Source organism: Chenopodium album, chromosome 21, assembly GCF_948465745.1.
Source record: "Chenopodium album chromosome 21, dcCheAlbu1.1, whole genome shotgun sequence".
NCBI classification, from domain to species: Eukaryota; Viridiplantae; Streptophyta; class Magnoliopsida; order Caryophyllales; family Amaranthaceae; genus Chenopodium; species Chenopodium album.
In genome coordinates, this window is record NC_137854.1 from 12,342,017 (window position 1) to 12,362,934 (window position 20,918).

The window sequence follows — 20,918 nt, forward strand, 5'->3', positions numbered from 1 at the left end:
GTATCTATTCCAACAATAGATATTAGTCGACAAGGGCGTATCCGCGTATGGAATTAGAATTTCTAACACTAGAGTGTACAAAGAAATAGGTACAATCAAAAGATAGATTAGTGATTTCTCGTGTAACTTTGTGAAGTTTGAATTTTTAGTATATTTGTTCTCATCAAGTCAATAATGTCTTAAATGTATACTTCATATATTTCTGTTTCATTTTGTTTTTCTAGACTTGTTTACTATTCGAGTTTAAAAATTTTGTTCAAGCTCATTTATTTAATGAACAGTGGTGCATGCATGGTATCCAAGTGGGGTTGAACCGGAAAAAAAAATCTTATAAATTTAATACTTTTTTCCAATAAAATTACTTGTATTTGTATCAAATGACTCCATTAAAATTTTCAAATACATTTTGACCCCGCTAAATATTTTCTATATCCGCCACTGGAACGAGCTCTGTCCGAACTTGCTCACGAGCTGTTCACGAGTGTATCGGCTCATTGGCAGTCCTAAAGATAAGTATTACTCTGTATATAAAGTCAAGTTTTCAGTAATTAAGCGAAATTCGAACCGGTTTCTCTAACAATAAATATGTTTTTTTTTAAAAAAAGAAAAAAGATCAATTTGAGTGTGTTTTTGTTAAGCCACAAGTCACAAGTCACAACACTATGTTTGTAGTTTGCCAAGACAAATTTTTTCTCACAAGTTCAAAGTGTACATTTGCATTGACTATTTGAGTACCATCTCTCATAGGAATCAGCCATCAACCAAACAAACTACTCAACCCTAACTCATCATCATTCATCACACATTCACACTACAAACTCTTTGAATCTCTCTCCCTAAACCCTTCCAATTTTCCAACCAAAAAAAATGTGCAGTTCAACTACAACTTCTCCATCTTCATTCTCTCTCCTCCTCACTCATACCCACTCTCTCTCTCCTCGCCGCCATCACCACCTTCCCTTCACTTCTCCGATCACTTTTCTCTCTCATCACAGTCTTGCTAAACCCACCCTCCGCCTTTCTTCTGCCATTGTTGACAAATCCTCCAATCTCTCCTGGGTTCCTCCCGATGATGCTTCAACAGATGATTTTGGTGGTTGGGCTGTTTCTGAACCTCTGATTCCCCACAAAAAGAAAGGTTTTTTAATCTGATTTTGATGATTAATTTTGATTTTGAAATGGGGTTTTTGTTTTTTTAATGATATATTTTGTTGTTGGAATTTGTGTAGGTTTTCCGACGTTTTTGGTTGCTGGTGTTGGGACTTCAATTGCTGTTCTTGTCGCTGCTTTAGCTCATTTCTCGCTGTCAAAAAATGGTTAGCTTTTTCAATTGTATAATTTTCTGTGTTTTGGCATTAATTTTTAAGAAAGGAATTTATTTAACAAAGGAAGCATTAAACATTGATAACTGATAATGTAGTTATAAGGTTAGGAATTTATTTAACAAAGGAAGCATTAAACATTGATAACACTGATCAATGCGTGATTTTGTCACGAATTGTGTACCGAACTTAGGAAATGTATTAATACATAGCCGGTTAGCTTGCATAGCTAGCGTGGTTGATAGGCTTTATGCACCTAAATGAAGTGAATTTTGTTTGATAATTGCTTCCATTGTGGTTGGAAAGATTTTGCGGGTTTAGGCTCTAAGTGTATAGTGTTATATGTCCAGGATTCCGATTGCCGTTTAGAACTTCATCTCCTGGTTCTTTAGTAGAAGTGGATGTTGAAGATGTTGAAACTAAACCTATTGATTTTGATGAATCTGAACCTGAGCCTGAACTTGATGTGGGAATTGAAGTTTCTGAGAGGTCACAGGCTGATTCTTCAGATGTGGTGTCGAAGTCTGTGGAATCAGGTATGTTTCTGATTATAGTTCAAGCTTTGTTTTTATATTTAGCAACTACTCCATCTGTCCCCCGAAGGACGACTCTTTTAGCCTAAATCTAGTCCCAAAATGACCATCGCATTTGCATTAAAATATTCTCCAAATTGCAACAATACTTGTGCAAAGTTAGCTTCCCCATGTAAATTTTGTTTTTCCATATACTTTTATTACTTTCTCTATCGATTTTTTTACAAACCCCATGTGAATTTGACTTTCCAATGTCTTTTAATACTATCTTTTTTATTTTCTTAATACCCTCGAAATCAACCCAAAAGGGTTGTTCTTTCGGGGATGGAGGGAGTAGTATATTTGTGATTTTAGTGAAAAAACAAATTATTCATGTTATGATGGTAAACATCAATGTACCTGACATTTGTTTCTTATTAGACTTTGTTGTTTGTATGAAAACTGGCTACTTGGCTAGTATCATAGTATGTAGCTGCTAGCATCGGACTAAGTTCTTGTTTGAGGCAGTCAATATCTTTGGCAGCTTCCTGAGACAATAACAGTAATATTCCAGGAACGACACGATTGATGACTGTTTCCATAAAATTTATGCAACAAATGATGAATGAAAGATAAAAACAAAGAATGAAAAGTCCAAGTAATGTATAAATTTTGTAGTTGAGGAACTATTATAAGTGATTTGAATGTATAGAGAAACACCCCTGTGTGGCTGTTCCAAAAATTCAAAAGTGACAAACCTTTTGGGGAAGAGGATGTACCTTACTGAGCATCATATAAAGACTATCTGATGCAGAACCAAATGATTTAAGTAATATGATACGATTACGAGATTACTTTGTCATTTATTTATCTTTCTACTACTCCCATTATTTCCTCTTTCCTATGTGTGGTATACTTGTCTATACATTTAAAGTTTTATATGCTACTTTTTTGCTTGGACAGTTTATGTGCTATCTAAGTTTCTTTAATTTGGCTTATTTGTTACTTTAAATTTTAGCTACACCTCTTGCTTTTGTCTTCCCCTATAGGGCCTTTTTTCTCATTTCCTATGTCTGTCTATATTTAGCTTTTCAATGGAGGATTATGCTAGGCTTTAAAATTGATTGTAAACCAAGGTTAGAACGTTCTTATGGGTTGATGCAAATGATAAAACATACTCAAGGGATATAGGGTTTTCATTCGGAATTGATTGTGGCCCCTGCTGATATTTTGTTTTTAAAGTCTTTTAGATTATTTTTTTTCTATTACTCACTGAGATAGATAGATTTATTGCATCCTGCTAACTTTAGCTGGAATTTGATTTGTAGAAAGGAGCCAAACTCGTGTTGTTGATGTTGCTGTGGATTCCAATCAGCAAGAAGCTATACATGCTTTGAAAAAACTGAAGGTTTGTTCCTTGAAATACTGCTAGATGTGCTCATTACTTGTCACTTTTGTTGGAGTAGCTTCTGTAATCTGATAATGTATGATGGTTGCTGCAGTAGTTTCCTTTATAAATGATTTATATTATGCTGTGATATAAAGGGGTTGATAAAGGCTTCTTAATTACCATTGCTGTTATATTTTAGGGTGCGAACATAAACATTATATGGTAACTGTCTGTTTAACATATTGGCCTATTTGACGATTAAAAGAAAAGGCTAATGAGTAGCCATGTCAGCTCAGTCAAGCTTACACTTTTGTCGCCTGACCTATAACCTCTGTTGGGATGATTATAGGAGTATATCATTTTGGGAGTCTGCTCTAAATTATATGGAGTCACAAATGTATAAGGCCATTAGTTAATTTCTTTGAATATGACTCTCAAGTCACAAGACTATTGTATAGTATGTTGCACACTTTTGGCGCATGCTCATCTTTCATGCTAACTGAGATGATTGTGTTCACTCTTTTACTACTTTGATAGATGCAAGGAATCAATATTTGGGGGAAGGGCATGTTAGTCATATTCTATTAGTAGTAACTTGGGGAATAAGCTAGAGGTTTGTTAAGAGGGATTTTCTATAAATAGGCCTTAGGAGGAATAAGGACATGTTGAATATTGAGTGGTTTGTTATTGGGAGTAAGTGAGCCTCGCAAAAGCTCATTATGAGAGAATCCACCTCTCGAAAGTGGAATTATCATTCAATTTATTTAATTCTCATCTTATGAATATAATCATCATTTTTCTTCTTAATTTCTACCATTGTTAGTGTTGTAAACTATGTCAGTTCCTAGCAATAGATACTTACTATTTGATTAATGCTATAAACAATATTGTGCTTGTGTTTGTTTGTATACCCTTATTCTCTTAGGCCCTTTCTCTTCACCTAAAATAAGGTCTTATGATCTAAGTTTTCTAAGGGTTAATACATTTATATATCAGAAAATAGGTATTAAGTGGGATCCTTAAAGATATATAGCAACAAGCAAATGAAAATAAGAAAGTTATGGTATGGTATGGTCTGATCTAACCTTTTTTGGTCTTTGTAAAGAGTTCATGAAAGATAATATGGTTCATATATCCTAAAGTGTTGCAGCCGAATATTGAGTTATCATAAACTAACATATCTTTTATAACAAAAAGTTTAAAACCAGTTGAGTTCTGAGCATGGATTCTGAAATGTGGTTAAGGTACGCAGATTTTAGATGAAGATGTCAAGGCTAATGAACTCTGCACCCGAAGAGAATACGCAAGGTGGTTAGTTCGAGCTAGTTCATTGTTGGAAAGGTACCAAAGTTTAACTATGTTACTTTTAAATGGTCAAGTATCTTTGTCTGGTTGTTGCAATTTTCTGGTCTTCACTTGCCAGAAACTCATAATATAACTTTTTGCATTGCTTTATTGTATGTTTTTGTATGTTATGCTTGCCTTGTAGGAACCCAAAGTACAAGATTATACCAGATGTTGCTCTCTCTGGGTCAGTAATTTTTGCTTATGAGGATGTGACTGATGTAGACCCAGATTTTGACTCCATACAGGGTAATGATCAATAATTCAATCTCTTTCTATGGAAAATTGTGTACGCTAACTAAAAAGTATGAGTTGCCATTGCATTTCAGCCCTAGCAGAAGCTGGTGTTGTGCCAAGTAAACTATCATTGAAGCATAAATTTGATGGAGGTTTGAAATTTTCTCCCGAAAGGTACTCTGTAACAAAGTCCTATTATATGCCTGAATATGTTGGTATGACTGAAACAGAATATTCAAGTGATTTATGACCCTATATCTTAATATTGTAGATTTTTATCTCGACGGGATCTAATAGAATGGAGATCCCAGCTGGAATATGATTTCTCCAACTCACGAAATCCAGAGGTAGACGTTTTTCAGAATATTGTTGTTAATGCTTGGCTATTCTTAGCTGATTAAGATGATTTTTCAACTTATAGAGACTGACTCTTTAACAGTCCAGTTACTGAAAACAAAATTGGACCTAATGGATGCAAGGAGGACAAACTCAGATGAATGGCCAGGACTTTATATGGATATGCTTGCTGGGGACAGAAGCCTACTTAGAAGAGTGTTTGGTAGGTTGCTAGCCTTTTCTTTCTTACAACCTCTTATGTCGTAGTACTACATAGAAAGAATTTTGGGCCTCAATACATGTGTTATCTGGTTATATGCTACAGAAAAGTTGTCAGATAAGACTGGTTGGTTATGTTGATGGCACTCCTCTAAGTCATCTGACTCTCTGAAGCATCCTTGTCCTCTGCTGTTAATGCACAATAAGTTGGTGTCTAATTTCAATCTCATTGCAGGACAAATCAGGCGCCTTCAGCCAGACAAACCTTCAACAATAGCACAAGCAGCTGTTGCACTCACAAGTGGCCGCATGATAGAAGCCATTCAGAGTGAATTGTTAAGATTGAAGGAAGAGGAATCTTCTAGAGTAGCTGCAAAAGAAGCGATCAGACAGGAATTATTAGATCGAGGGGAAATAGAGAGGTGGTGGGCTGAAAAGATCGAAGAGGAGAAGAAACGGGGCCTAAAAGTGCAGCAGTTTTATGTAGATGCTGTCAACCTTTTGGAACAAGAGAAGATTGTGCAAGAGGGAGCTGTAAATGGGTTTTTAAAGGAGAAAGCTGCAATGGACTGTCAGAAGCAACTTTTAGAGGCTCTGAAGGAGGAAATCAATGAAATTTCCGAGAGTCTTGCGTCAGAGAGAACTGAACAGTCTTCCGATGAGGAAATAGTGCAAACTCTTCGTTCTGATTTACAAATAAAGAAGGAAGGAATTCTTGATGCCAAGTCTGTGCTAGAGGCTGAGATTGAAGCTCTTCGAATCTTGAGGTAGAATTTTCTGATTTTGAGTCTGAACATTCCAATTTCTACAATTAATAACTAAATAATGCAAAGCTGCTGGTTTTTGATGACCTTAAAATTTTTTAAAAAATTGATCTCACGAAAATGATTCTGAATAAACTTAGCATCTTCTGTTTCGCATAGTAACAGAATAGTGGTAGTTTAAATAACGAGAGTTAAAGTCTTTAGAATCTAGTTATACATTAGCTTATGCCTTCCCACAGTTCCCAGTATTCATGGTGTTCATAAATAATTACCGAGTGACCGACAATATTATTTTGTTTTATTTTATAGAAAAAATATTATTATTATGAGGGGAGAATGTTAATGTTTCTGCAACCATTTAAATGTTTAGTATAAATGACAGTAGTTTAGTAAAATTCTGTTCAAGTTGGACTGTACTCCTAAATCTTAGTAAAGCTACAAATCTCATTAGATGACAGTTTTTTATCAGCCATCCTCAAATATATCTGACCATTATTTTGAAACTGGGAGAGTAATTGCTACTGGTTAGGATGCCTATTTTTCATTAATCATTCTATCTCTTGATGCAGAACTTGGATAGAAGATGAAGCAAAGAAAAGCAGAGCTCGATCAAAGGTTCTTGAGGAGGTGGGCCGAAGATGGAAATGGGATAGTCAATAATACTTAGTAATAAGATATGCTTCAGGAATAGGAAGATTGATTTATTGCTCGGGGAAAATATAAAGATTTTTTTGGTTGTCTGATCACTCTGTAATAACCTGTCTCAGGGACCTTGTACATTTGTAATTAGATTAGGGCCTGTGTTCATCTGATTTTCACGGCAATCTTCTTCATACCCAATCTACCTGACATGATTTTGGCACTGTAAACTCTGTATATATGTTGATGGCAAAGCTGCCATTGCACATGAGTTCAAGACCAATAAAGTATAAGATATTTGCAGCTAACGGATTTTATACCCAGTTTTGACAAGCCACGAGAAGTCTAGAGAAGAAATTGTAAATTCGGGGATTTTATACCCAGTTTTGACAAGCCACGAGAAGTCTAGAGAAGAAAATTGAAAATTCGGGCTGCAAAAGTGGAACCACAGTTATTATCATCAGCTGTTGTGGATAAGTTAAATCAGGTCAATCTTGTAACCACACGAATAATGCTTATAGAGGAAATGTCTAAAAGACTGCTAACTGATTAGATTTGTGAGAGTTTATTGAGAAAAATGTTGAGAAACTGAATGCATAGGTTCCATATTAGAACCATCCTACACCAGGGATTATTGATGAGGTTAAAGAAGACTAGTGCACTGAATGAATGAACAATAGCTTTGATTCTTCAGGAACTCAAAAGTTGATTGTAATAACTAGATAAGAATACTCAATACTGTATCAAGTTATCCCGGCTTTAAAATGCAGCTCTATAAATGGTTAAATAATTACCAATTTGTTAGCACCTTTGAAGGGCCAAAAGATATGTTACAACCTTATTACTTTGATCTTCAGCCCATGCTTCTAATATATCAATCATTTCAAATCACTATTTCATTGTAATTACAAGACTTCTGTCTGTAAATTTAGCACCTCCTACCTTTCCTTGAATACCACGAGGTAGCATGATGACTCTTCTTTGGTCCCCGGCTTCCACCAGCAACTCTGATCCACCTCGATACTGCATGTTTTTAAAAGCATTATAAGAATCAGTAAAATGGACTAAAACTCATTGAAACATAAAGGGGTAGGGGAGATTGGCGAAATAATTGTAAGCAGATGAAAACAATAGAGAGAGAAATCATAATTGTCTTGTTACAGCTACTTTTCAGCATGTTCTCTTACAATCACCGTAAAACTCAGGATGTGCTTTAACTAAATAACTAGTCTAGTTTCTCTTAAGAAAGGACATGCACATACAACTAAAAGGTTACCATGAAAAAATGAAGCCTGGGACTGGCTCAATGGACACTGGATCAATGACTCTAGGGCAAGTGATGAGGACTAGCGGCGGCACTGGTAATTCCCATTTTACTATTTACTATAATTATGTTTTATTAGAGCTACATTCATAATTTTCTCTTTTTACATCACAGTAACACTCGGGATGTACTTTAACAAGTAGTCTAGGACCCTAGGACATAAACTTCAATGGTTACCAGGAAAGCATGAAGCCAGTGACTGGCTCAGTGGCCATTGTATTAGTGGTGATGGCAAGTGGCAGCACTGGTATTACACAAAACACAATACTATCTTGTCACCCCTCACACCTTACCCCTCACAGCCTCACCCCCCACCCCACCCCACCCCTCCCCCACAAAAAAAGAAAGTCTTGTACTCCTAATTAAATGTTTATAAAACCATAAGTAGTTTTCATTATTTCGCTAGAATAGAATGGACTAGTGAAACAAATATCATGATTTATAGTTGACCTTGGAACAGTCTCAGGAACTGCAACTACAGAACATAGAAGGCCTATGACAGCACCTAGAGGAAGTAGCCAAGGATACCTGATAGAGCTTGATCTCTGACTTGGCAAAACCAGGCATGAAAAGAGTGATACATCGTTTTGATGGATCAAACTTGACTGGGGACATTATATTTTTAGGTTTCTCATTCGGAAGGTGCAGAAGTTCTCTTGCCTTTTTAGTCTCAGCATGCGAAATTATCATATCCCAATCCAAGGAGGAATGTTTCCCAAGATCTGGAATGCAAGCAAATGGCAAAGGCAAGAAAGTATCTTTGACACTTTCCACAGCTTCCACAGAAGACTGTTGAGAAGCTTTGCCTAGTACTCCAGAAACATTTGCACCAGCTTGTATTGTACATCCCCAGTAACGCAATGCAGTATTTACAGATATGGGATTGCACGGATCTGTTACAATGTAGCAGCCAAACTTCTGTGGATCTGCAAAGGTTGAAGCTCCTCTCTGGAGATAGAAAACCAATGCAATCAATTAACATTTTTCACAGAGAACTGTTTTGTGGATAAGAATCTCCAATACCTCAAGAATCCTCTCAAGTGAATCCCATATTTCTGAACTAAATTTCCCATTGAAAGTGGAGCTACTTCCACTTGAATTCATGGCCTCATCTACCAATCTTAGCATTGATGGACTAGCCAATCTTCCAAAATCAGTTTTTTCGGCTAAGCTACGTAGATACTTAACATACAGCCTGCAAAACAGAAGCATAAGTCCATTAAGAAAAACAAAGAAAGAAAAAAACAGACAAACCATCATAATTGTTCAAGAAAAAACCAGAGGGATTGGAGCATAGGAAAATTCATCACCTTGCACTGCTTGCAGCACTTATCAATCGTAAAGTCTCCTCAGTACTTACACCATCATATATGACAACATCAAATTTGTCCTTGATATCAGTTTTCAAAGCTTTGATTCCCAAAGTTCCAACATATTTTTCAAGGGCTAAATTAGAAAATATAGAATCCATTCCAGGAAGCACTCCCAGCTCTTCCCCAACAATCTATATCCACAACATATAGGAACGAGTAGCTTAATATATAAATCTCATCAGAAACTTTCATATTATAATTCAATAACACTAGTAGTTGTTACATACCCACCCCTTCAAGGGCCCCTTGCGTCATGTTAACACTAGCATCCGCTTTCTTTAGCCTCTTAAGAGGTTCAAGGAGCATCTACATGTATCATAAATTTATTAGCTTGACAGCGTTCAAAATTTTCTCCAGTAAGAGCAAAGGCAGAGGCAAGGCAAGAAATACTGAAATACACACTTTAGTTGTTTCCAACCTAACAGCTGAAAGGTTGTCGCTACATATGGCCGGCGTTGTTCCAATACTGCAATTCAGAAGGTGTTCAGCAGTGAGGTTCATTGAATGTGTCACCAAGCATGTGCTAAGTCCTGCTTTTGCATAGTGCTGGTTCAAAAAATGAACTGTTGTAAGAGATAACGACAAAGATTAAGCTCGATTACAACACGCCTCTAATAAATACAGGTTCAAGTGAAGAAAATTCATGGCATAACTGTATAAGAAAAAAATTACTACCAATTTTCAAGAATATTGTGCATCTATCACCCCATATGCGTAACCCTGTAAGGTATGACTATAAATTACCCAAAAAAAAAACCCCTTACAATTGCTAACCGAGTAGTGAGAAGAGGGGATTAAGTTCCCAAGCATAAATTTGGCTAACTCAATTTCAATCCCAATTTTGGTTAAAGATCATTATCAAAAAATGGCTAAGTAAAATTAAATGCGAATTCCTTCTCCAGCCACCAACATCTTCGGAACCAAAGATTGGACTCGTTGAGTCGTTGGACAGCCAATATAGTATTATAAATTGAAATTCACAGTTTCTATTTCTATTATGAAGCACCTAAGAATCATAGCATATCCTAACCAAAGAAAACCAATCATAATCTACAATCTTAATCAATTCATCTACATCTAGTGTCAATCTATATCCATCGTTTATAAGCTAACTATACTCCAATATTCGACACCCGAAACAATCATGATCTACACCCTGAGGATAGCTATTGTTTTGTCTGTCATAGAGCAAGCCAGCAAAGAACATCCAAAGCTTTCCTCTCAGAACAATCACGATGTATCCTACTTGATAGTTGATACAAACAATCATAATTTTCAATCTTACTAAATTTAGCTACTACCGCCGTTTCATATAATTTGCAACGATTACACATTTTTTTTCACTCTACATTATGTCAAATCTGCAAACGGAGGTAGTATATCTATTATTAACCTATAGTCTTCTATTCAAGCAACTTTCCAGAAATCCTCAATAATCTTAATCAAAACTTCATGAACATCAATTTTTTTTTTTTTTTTAAGAAAATCAACCATCAATCTCAATGTAGTTGAATTCATTCAATATTCAATTGTTGTATTTATAATTGACAAAATTTACGGTATAAAATAATTAAAATAGGGAAATCAAACCATAATATCATCAAAATTATAATAAAAATGGGGAGTAATAATTATAATTATAATAAAATTGAAAGAAATGTGTACGAACTTTAGCAGCAAAGACAGCAGCACTGGTCTTTCCAGATCCTCCTTTACCCAGAAAAGTAATCAATTTAGTCGAAGTTTCATCGGAATTTTGGTTGCTGGAATTAGCTTGCATAACAAATTGCAAAGCTTTTCTTCCTCTTCTTCTCATTCCAGTGAATTGTGGACGAGTATAATCGATAAAATTAGGGTTTGAGGAAGTTGAAAATGGAAGAAATGGCAGTGATTGGAGAGAGGAAGAGAGAGAATTAGCCATTTTCTTGGTATGTAGTCCTTTCAGCAGTACAGTTCTTGGTTTCAAAGATAATACGAGTAGTTTCTAATTTTTAAACATGTTGGTGTGGTCATGTACTCGTGTGGAGGGTGTGATGAAAAAAGATGTGTCGACTGCCGAGTGTTGGATTATTCTCCCCAAATCACAATTAAGTACGAGTAGGTAATATTATTACTGTTAGCAATAAAGAAATAGAAAAAAAAAGGTAGAAGTGATGGTTGGGGAGATGTTTGTGGGCTAAAGTCTAAATTGGTTGAGCGGCTTTGAGCCATTAAATGGTGAGGAGGACTTTAGACATAATATGTCTAGTCTGGGGGAAGACTTGAAGGCGTCTTGTCAGCCTATGTCTATGTAGAGTAGGCAATAGGTATTTGCAATTATGGCATGTGGTTGAAAGCTTATGTAAAAAGCTTTGTATATATATTATTGGGATAATATCACATATGTGAAGAGAAATATTGTGGTGTATTTTAGGAAACCTATCTTTAGAGAATACAATTGGTCTTGTATGGACCCGGTCTACAATAAATTATTGTAGACCCAAAATTTGACACTTTTAAATTATTATAATCACATTCTGGATGATATAATCACTTTTTTAGATGATATAATTATCTTTTTGTGAGTCATATTTTGAATTATATAATCTCATATTAAACCATTTAATGAGATTATATAATTATCTTTAGGATGATAAAATCTAAAAATCATCTTTTTTGAATGATGTAACTTACTATTTGATATTTTTTATAATGATAAATTCACTTTTTGAGTGATACATTTACATAACACTTTCAGGTTGATATAATCACTTTTGTAGTAATATAATCACATTTCGTATGATATAATCACATTCGTATGGTATATTAGAAGGTTGGGTCTACAATAAGTTATTGTAGACCGGGTCTATTTAGTCTTTATATAGAGCATATTAGGGTATGCCTCCTAATTATTCTAGGTGTATATATTGTTGTAATGTGGCCGTGATATATGTTTGTGTGTTCAGTGGCGGATCCAGGATTTTTAAGGTAATGGGTCACTGTCACCTATATCGATCATCACTCATCGACCGCATACCGGAGGTGGATGAATTTTGTGATAGACGATGATTTTGTGGAGGAGGAGGATGCTTGGGACTAAAGAAACTTGTTATATCATATGTTTTTTATGAAAATTAAGTCACAATTTCAATTTAATTACAAAATCCAATATTGTCAAAAATAGATTAATTCAATCTTTTTGCAACTTGTTTATTCTATACCCAAGTGGTTTTTAGAATATTATAGGCAATTAAGTCACAATACCCAATTTAATTATACAAACATAATTTATACAACACAAATTAGAAAAACCACTTAATGTAATGTCTTAACAACACAAAACATAACAACATTGAAGGATAATCAAATTAATCACATGATAATCAAATAGTCATAAGTTCATAATCATTTCAAAAGGAAAACCAAAAAAAATATTCTATTTCTAGCTAATGCTACTACAATGAATTAAATGAAAAAAGAAGGAAAAAATTGAAATAATCACATGAAAACCAATAAATCACATAACCATAACATAGGAAGGAAAAAAAAAAACAAAAAGATAAAAGGAATACAAATTTGCAAGTAATAAGGCTCAAACTCAAGACCTGTATGGCTGGGCCCTTGCTAATTGGGCTTTGTCTCAATCCCTCCAACTACTAACTATGCTACAAGATTGTATTGTTAACTTATAACCAAAAATAATGTTTATATCTTATTTTCGAATAAGTGCCATTTAAATAAAAAAAAAAATAATTTTTTTGCTAGGTCACGTGACCCAGCAGGACCAAGGCTGGGTCCGCCACTGTGTGTGTTATGTCGTAAGTGTTGAGGTTTGAGTGTGTAAGTGAGAAGCCACACCTTCGTGAAAGTAAGGTTAGCAAAATGCACTTGTGAGCTAGCAAATGGAAGTGTGTGTGCGCGCGCGAGACGACATTTACCATGAGGGAATGCTAGTATGATGTAATACTAGCTAAGAAGTAGAAGCTTACTAGCAAGTGAGGGTAGAAGTAGTGAGTGCATCTCAATGTGAAGAAGAGTACAATAGCTATAGTAGTAAAGAAGGAACTGATGAGAGACAAACACAATATTAGTGTAAGGAGTATTTTTAGGACTAGTATAAGTACCAATGTTAAGGATGCTTAGTGTAGACTACTGTATGACCCTGTTTGGTGATAGCGATTGAAGTAGCGGGTAGCGTTTTGACCAGTCAAAACAATACTAGAAAAAATTTGAGAGTGTTTGGCAAAGTAGCGATTTTAGTAGTAGTTAGCGATAGAGGTAGCATTTAGGTAGCTTTAAACATAGTAGCGTTTAAAAGTAGCATGTAGCATTTGACAAATTTTTATTACTTTTTAAACAACATATATATGAATTTTTATATAATTATTATTGCAACCGCTACTTTTGCCAAACACTCATACTATCAACCGTTATTTTGACAGCTAACCTCTACCCACTACTAATTGACAGCTAGTCGCTACCTTAACAGCTACCCGCTACTCAACCGCTAAAAGGTACCCGCTACCGCTACTTTTGCCAAACAGGACCTATAAATACATTGTATTTAATATTGTTATTGTAGTGGTGGTCATTGTACTCTTCCTGAATTATTGCTAATAAAGTTATTTTTGTCCTTGGAGATCAAGACTGTGGTTAATTGGTTTTACCCTTTATTGTTGAGGAGAGGTTTTAATTTTAAAGTGAAAATCTTGAGCGTCATAGGCTTCGCCCCAAGGTTCATTTTGCAGGTCCATTCAAGGCCCGAGTTTGAGGTCCACGAGAAATTTAACTTTGGGCGTCAAAACAAACCGCCAGCCATGGCACAATTTGTGTCGCCCAAAGTCGGGGCGATAGAAAAAAAATTCGATGCAAGAAGTGTCGCCTATCACCATCGCCCAAAGTTTGGTCGTCACTTTTACAATTAGCGTCGCACAAAATGGTGACTTTGGGCCTCACTTAACTTTAACGTGGCTCTAATTTGAGTGTCTCTTTTTTTAATTCCATCGCCTATATTATTACATTTGTGCCACATTTCTTTGAAATTTGACGCCAATGTATGTTCATTTGTGCAACACTTTCTATAAATTATCTAGCCCATTAACCCCACCTAGCTTGACATCGAGTTTGGGCAACACTTCTAATTTATTCCCCTTTACCCAAGGGTCGACTACCATAGAATACAAAATCCTCGACCACACCAACCACCAACGCCCACCTGTCGCCACCCTAAACCACCCACCGCCACCTTAAACCCATCAAATTTACTCAAAATAGCACAAAACTTCTAAAAAAAACACTAGATCTTAATTAAATTAAACTCAAAAAACAATAATCAACTTGAAATGAACAAAGTTAACCTCTAAAAACCAAAATGAACTTCAAATAAACAAGAATAATCCCAAAAAACCAAGATAACCAAAAATTAAATGAAATATACTCCCTCCATGTTTTAATAATTGTTACGGTTTGAACGCCACATAGTATTATACAATTTAATTGACTGAAATAAAATAAGAGGTAAGTAGGGTAAATGGAGTATTAAAAGATTGTAAAAGAAAGATAGTGGGGTTAATAGTCAATTAAAAAGTAATGAATGTGAGAGAAAGTATATAATAAAAAAAAGTAATTGTGGGTTTGGGTGGGGACCATGGGATGAGAGAGAGATAATATTTAAACGTAGCTTTTTGCCAAAAATGGAAGTGTACGTAACACTTATTAAAACACGACTGAATTTGGTAAGTGTAACACTTATTAAAATATGGAGGGGGTAACAAAAAAGAGAATTACAACTAAAAATGTATATTACTACTATATTGACATTTGACACAAATCACAACAATATAACAACGGTTACACACTAACACGTATGATAGGACCATTGTAATTGAACCCTTCCCTTCCACTGCCACGAAAGCCACAACCCCTTCCTCTGCCCCTACCCCTGGGAGAATCAGAAGACATAATCCATTACCTGAAATAGATCGTCAATATGTTATTATGTCCCCAAATGTTTATATGTAACAAAATACCTTTTAAAATAGGAAAAATACACTTTAATAATCTCAACTATGGGCGATTTACTTTTAATAATCCAAACTAAGGTTTATTATCTAATAATCCTAACTATGGGGTAGGTTTGCCTCCAATAGTCCCAACCGGTCAATGACCTGTTATAAGAGGTAACCATGACACGTGTCAATACGTGATTGGTCCAAATTTTAAAAAAAAAATATAAAAAAAGAAAAAATAAACCCCAAAAACCTCACAGACACTACTCCCCTCAGAGTACAACCCAAGGCAAAAGCCCCGGCCCACCAGTAACGATGGGCGCCTCCCCTAACCCCCCAAAACGGATGTCCGACCCCTCTCAACCCCAAAACTACCCTAGTCGGCCCATTCTCGCCGCTAAACCAACCTATCGTTCCGACAAATTGTTTGAATCGGTTTGAATTGGTGGTGGAATTGTTGGAGCAGTTGGTGGCTGTGTGGGCGTTGCTAGCGGTGCGGGAGGAGCAATTAGGTGACTTGATTTGTGCGGCTGTGTTGCTACTATTATTGCGGCGTTAGGCGGCGAGTAGGGGTTACGAAATTTGGGTTGTTGGTGGAAGAATCGGAGGCTGTTGCGGTTGGTGGGTCAGTGAAGAGTTGCGTAGGTTGGTGCGTGAGTGAGTGAGGGGCTGCGCCTCGATTGCAGTGGTGGAGATAAGGTTGTTGGGTTGCATGCGTCTGGGTGGATGGGTTGCGGTGGTGGAGGGAAGGGGTTGCTGGGTGAGTGTCTGAGTGAGGGGCTGCGATGGTGGCGAGAAGGTGGCTGGGTAGTAGTTGTGGATAGAAGGGGTTCCGGTGGTTGGGTTTCTGGCTTTATTTTATTTTCATTAACTAGGTTAGTCCCGTGCAATGCACGGTTTTATCAAAATATATAACGATGAATATATAATCTTTAGTTATATTGAGAACAATCAACTTTTTCTGTTTATTTAGGAACCAAAAAAAAAAATTAAAAAAATTAAAAAAAAAATTGGCTGATTTCCCATGATTAGCAAATTTGTACAATTATACAATAGTATGTAGAAGCATCTACTCCGTATTTGGTTTTTTTTTTTTTTTTTTTTTTTTTTTTTTTTTTTTTTTTTTAATAGTTGTAGTCAATATTTATAATCTAATTTTCAAATTTCAAAGCAATTTAAGGAAGTAGCTTAGCTTTAAAATAAAAAATAAAAAAAATAGCGATGATGTCATCAATGCATTTAGGCGGGAAAAAATTTCATAAAAAAGTGACACGTATACAGCTTTGGAGGAAGGATGATGTCAGTGGTTTCTACTTTAGTTATAGTTATAGATTTTAAACTAATTATTTGCTGACACGTGGCTTTCATTTAATTTTTTTTTTACCCCTTTATCAGGTTATCGGTTATTGGGATATTGGAGGCAAACATACCTCATAATTAGGATTATTAGATAATAAACCTTAGTTGGGATTAATAAAAATAAATCGGCCATAATTGAGATTATTAAAGTGTATTTTTCCTAAACCGTTCAAAAAAAAAAGTGTATTTTTCCTAAAAAATAATTATCAGTTTCTTTAACGAATGACAGATTTTTAATTACAATCATATTGGGCCAAGAGTAACTGCTTCATCGATTTCACAAAGTAAGTTACACCAAGAAAACATATGTTCCAAAAATCTAAAAAAAAAAAAAAAAATCTTTTTGCTAAAAAACTTTTAATAAACGATAAAGAGGAAAGAATCCTAGTTCGAATAGATGTAAACTTGTTGGGCAAGGACTTACCCCTTATTAGACTAGAAATAGGATTCGGAAAACCTGATTAATTTTTCCTATAAATATAAACTTTTCTCATCACATTCTCTCATACTTCAAACAATCAACAACTCTTCTCTCTCTAATTTTTTCTCAACTCTTTCTTTCGATCTTTTTCACCTCTTAATAATCTAACTAACTAGCAATGGCAGCATCAACCTCTTCATCATCTTCTTCCAAGAAGATAATCCTTAAGAGTTCCGATAAGGAGACTTTTGACGTTGACGAAAAGGCAGCAATGCTTTCTCAAACCATCAAGAACATGATCGAGGACCTTGGCGATAGCAACGATCCAATTCCGCTGCCTAATGTCACCTCTAAAACTCTCGCTAAGGTTATCGAGTATTGTAACAAACACGCTCTTGCCGTTAACTCCGAATCCGTAACACCTAACGAAGAACTCAAGCAATGGGATAAGGACTTCCTCAATGTTGACCAAAACACCCTATTTGATCTTATTCTTGTAAGTATTATTTTTTTTTCTTTTACTTTGATCTATTTTTCTTTATTTTAGTTGATTTGTGATGGAGTTTAATTTCTTTCTTTCGTTTGTTTTTATTTTTTTGTTGCTTGATTATATGATTAGGGCTAATATATGTTAATACATTATAAGTATTATTATTGAGTCTATTTTATTAGTGTTACGGTTCAGAGGTTTTAGGGTTAATATTAATTATAAAGAATTAATCTTATTGCTTAGGGTTTTAGGTTTTGAAATGCATAATATTCAAGTATATGGTGCGTTAACTACATTAAATTATAGTTTAAGATTAGTTGATTATTTGTAAAAGTTTTTTTATTTTAGGTCACTATATATGTTGGTATTTAAGTCTTATTGTCATACACTCATACTTGTTTATCTGTAATTTAGTGAAACTTGACTTGAATTCCATTAAACCGTGAGCAGCAGAATAAACAATACAAGAAGACTTGTTTCTTAATCCTACTCAAAACCGTGCAAGCTATTTAAGGAAACAAATTAAAAGATAATCTTAGAAAATATATCCTATCCCAGTGAAACTAAATATTCACCAAATAAAATATCTCCTAAATATACTCTAAATATATCTTAATATATATTATCTTTATATATATTTGTGTTTATTTATTTATTTATTTTTTTTTTTATTTGAAAAATTATGTGGTTAATTAACGAAGATTAATTAATTATTTGTTGATGAATTGTAGGCTGCAAACTACATGGATATCAAGGGATTGCTTGATTTAACTTGCCAACGTGTGGCCGATATGATTAAAGGAAAATCGCCGGAAGAGATAAGGAAGCAATTTAATATTGTGAATGATTTTACACCCGAAGAAGAGGAAGAAGTTCGAAGGGAGAATCAATGGGCATTCGAGTGATAGAATCAAAATTACTAAGAATATATAACTCCATCATTATGTTTCGTTCTTTTTAATTACTCCGTAGTTTAATTCTTTGATAATTAAATACAAGTACATTGCATTACTTACTTTTATGGAAACCAAAATTTTATTATTTATTTATTTATTTTAATATGGTTGATCAAGCTTTTTATTTATTTATTTATTTATTTTTTTTTTTGTTGAAAGACGTTTAGTGCCAATTTCTTTAATCAATGGAAAAATTGTCCTAAACTTGTTAGTTAGCAATAATATATAAAAATAAAAAATCATCCATCACCGAATCAAGATATGTGAAATAGGTTGAAGCCTTCAAGCTCTTAATTACTCCCATCATTCAATGAAAATTTTTTCTCACTCTTTAGTGTTGGTCCATGAAAGTTTTGCTAGGAATATAGATTTTAGGTCTCATTGATATCCCAAATTATTACACAGAATGTAACCTTAGGTATCAGAATCGGTACTTGAGAGATTTTGAGAGAGCCAGGAGTTGAAATCTGACAAGTTTGATTGAGGCACTGGGATGTTCAAGTCTCTCTAGAATTCAGAGGCTCTAGGACAAGTGATGCCCCGGTAGGCGAGTAGAAGTTGAATATTGTATTTTCCATTTGTGACACCACAATGTTAAAGCTCACCGTTGTTTGTCAAATCATCATGAAGCAACTTCCATAAAAAAAGCTTCCATTTTGGTTGTATATGAAAAGCGAGCCCAAAGATTCTTCCAGATTTTAGCTACTACAATATATCTGATCTCTCTGCATAACAAAACTTGTTTTAACTACTGTATCATTTCTGGAAGACTTATAAGACCAAATATCAACAGTCTTGAGTCTTCTTTATCTGTTCAAAGGAAGAGCAGTTAAGCATCTCCAGCAGCAACCGGAGCAGGGCCATTGGAACGCCCACCTCAGCCACCCCGACCTAATGCATTAAAAACACAATCATATATCATTAAATTGTATCAGTGTGCCATGGTAGCAATTAATCCAATCTATCCCGTCATGACTATAGACAACGGAAACATAATATAATAACAAAGCCAGGTCTTACCCCCACTAAGTAACAGAAAAGAGAAAATATGCTAGATGAACAACGAATAGTTCTTAATGCTTAAATTGATTGATACAAGATACAATAACATAAATAGTTATGATGATTGCTCATAAAGTGTATCAGGCTGTGCAACTGCACAAGACTCATATGCTGTTGGGCCATTGGGGCCTTAAATCAGTATAAGAATATAATAGAACAGTTGCAACTTATATGTAAATGCTAAGATTGGTTTTTTTTTTTTTTTTTGAAGTATCCACACAACTATTAATGCATTCATTCATCATTCCCTTACTAACTATTTTGTAATATTTTTTTCCATAGTAATGATTGCAACATGAACAATCAAACAAACAAATAATATAAAACAGAGGTATGCTAAGCTTCAATTCATATATTCATCATCCTGCATTTCATACATTGAATCAAATCAGCCAAAACAAAAACAAAAACAAATCAACAAAATGTAAAAGGAAAAATACACTTTAATAATCCCAACTATACGCGATTTACCTACAATAATCCCAACTAACGTTTATATTCTAATAATCCCAACTATGCCCCGAGTTTTCCTCCAGCAGTCCTAACCGGTCAACACAAAGTCAATGACCTGTTATAACAGGTGCCATGACACATGTCAACACGTGATTGGTCAATTTAAAAAAAATAAATAAATAACCCCAAAATCCCAGCCACTCTCTCCCCCACCCCCAAACCTCGCCAGAACCCTAACCACAACCCTCGATATCGCCGGAAATCAGCCGGCCAACCACCGAAAATGGTCGGCCGGCCTCTACCACCCACCCCAAACCCCTCAAACTGCCCAACCAGCCCTCCCCGACCCCCAAAACGAGAGCCCAACCTCAAATTCGACCACCTTAAAGGTCGTTAGCGGTGTGGATTGGGTCTAGAGATTAAAGATGCTCGTGGGTGTTCGTGGATGTTCCCGAGTGTTCGTGGGTGTTCGGTGGGTAGTCGTGGATGTTCGTGCGTGGGTGTTCGCAGCGTGGGTGTTCGCTGCGGAGGAGAGAGAAAGATGCACGAGAAGGGGGTTTCATGGGTGTTCGTCAAGTGGGGCTGCGCTGCTGCGGTTGGTTGGAGGGGGTAGGTGAATGGTCGAGGCGGCGGAGCCGCGGTGTTGGGCGAAGAAAAAGGGTAGAGCCACCATGTCCTAGGGTTTCATGGTGGGCGTAAGGTGGTTGAAGGGAGGAAAAGGGGTGGCTAC

The 20,918-nt window shown here is 35.4% G+C and overlaps 3 protein-coding genes across 3 annotated transcripts; 2 read left to right on the forward strand and 1 right to left on the reverse strand.

Moving 5' to 3' along the window:
- Nucleotides 1–769: 769 nt before the first annotated feature.
- LOC145601566 (uncharacterized) lies at nt 770–7,071 on the forward strand. The gene is made up of 11 exons (XM_081657606.1): nt 770–1,138; nt 1,230–1,316; nt 1,673–1,858; nt 3,163–3,242; nt 4,477–4,565; nt 4,714–4,817; nt 4,898–4,979; nt 5,077–5,152; nt 5,250–5,364; nt 5,596–6,127; nt 6,694–7,071. The coding sequence occupies exons 1-11, from the start codon at nt 868–870 to the stop codon at nt 6,782–6,784; spliced, it is 1,713 nt and encodes a 570-aa protein (XP_081513732.1). The 5' UTR covers nt 770–867; the 3' UTR covers nt 6,785–7,071.
- Nucleotides 7,072–7,493: 422 nt separating this feature from the next.
- LOC145601233 (ATPase GET3D, chloroplastic-like) lies at nt 7,494–11,498 on the reverse strand. The gene is made up of 7 exons (XM_081657204.1): nt 11,130–11,498; nt 9,863–10,006; nt 9,692–9,766; nt 9,398–9,591; nt 9,111–9,282; nt 8,616–9,035; nt 7,494–7,786 (listed from the first exon to the last, which is right to left on the reverse strand). The coding sequence occupies exons 1-7, from the start codon at nt 11,379–11,381 to the stop codon at nt 7,655–7,657; spliced, it is 1,389 nt and encodes a 462-aa protein (XP_081513330.1). The 5' UTR covers nt 11,382–11,498; the 3' UTR covers nt 7,494–7,654.
- Nucleotides 11,499–17,405: 5,907 nt separating this feature from the next.
- Nucleotides 17,406–18,988, forward strand: LOC145602450 (SKP1-like protein 1A). Its single transcript, XM_081658640.1, has 2 exons — nt 17,406–17,723; nt 18,449–18,988. Exons 1-2 carry the CDS (start codon nt 17,406–17,408, stop codon nt 18,620–18,622), a joined length of 492 nt encoding a protein of 163 aa, XP_081514766.1. The 3' UTR covers nt 18,623–18,988.
- The last annotated feature ends 1,930 nt before the right edge of the window (nt 18,989–20,918 follow it).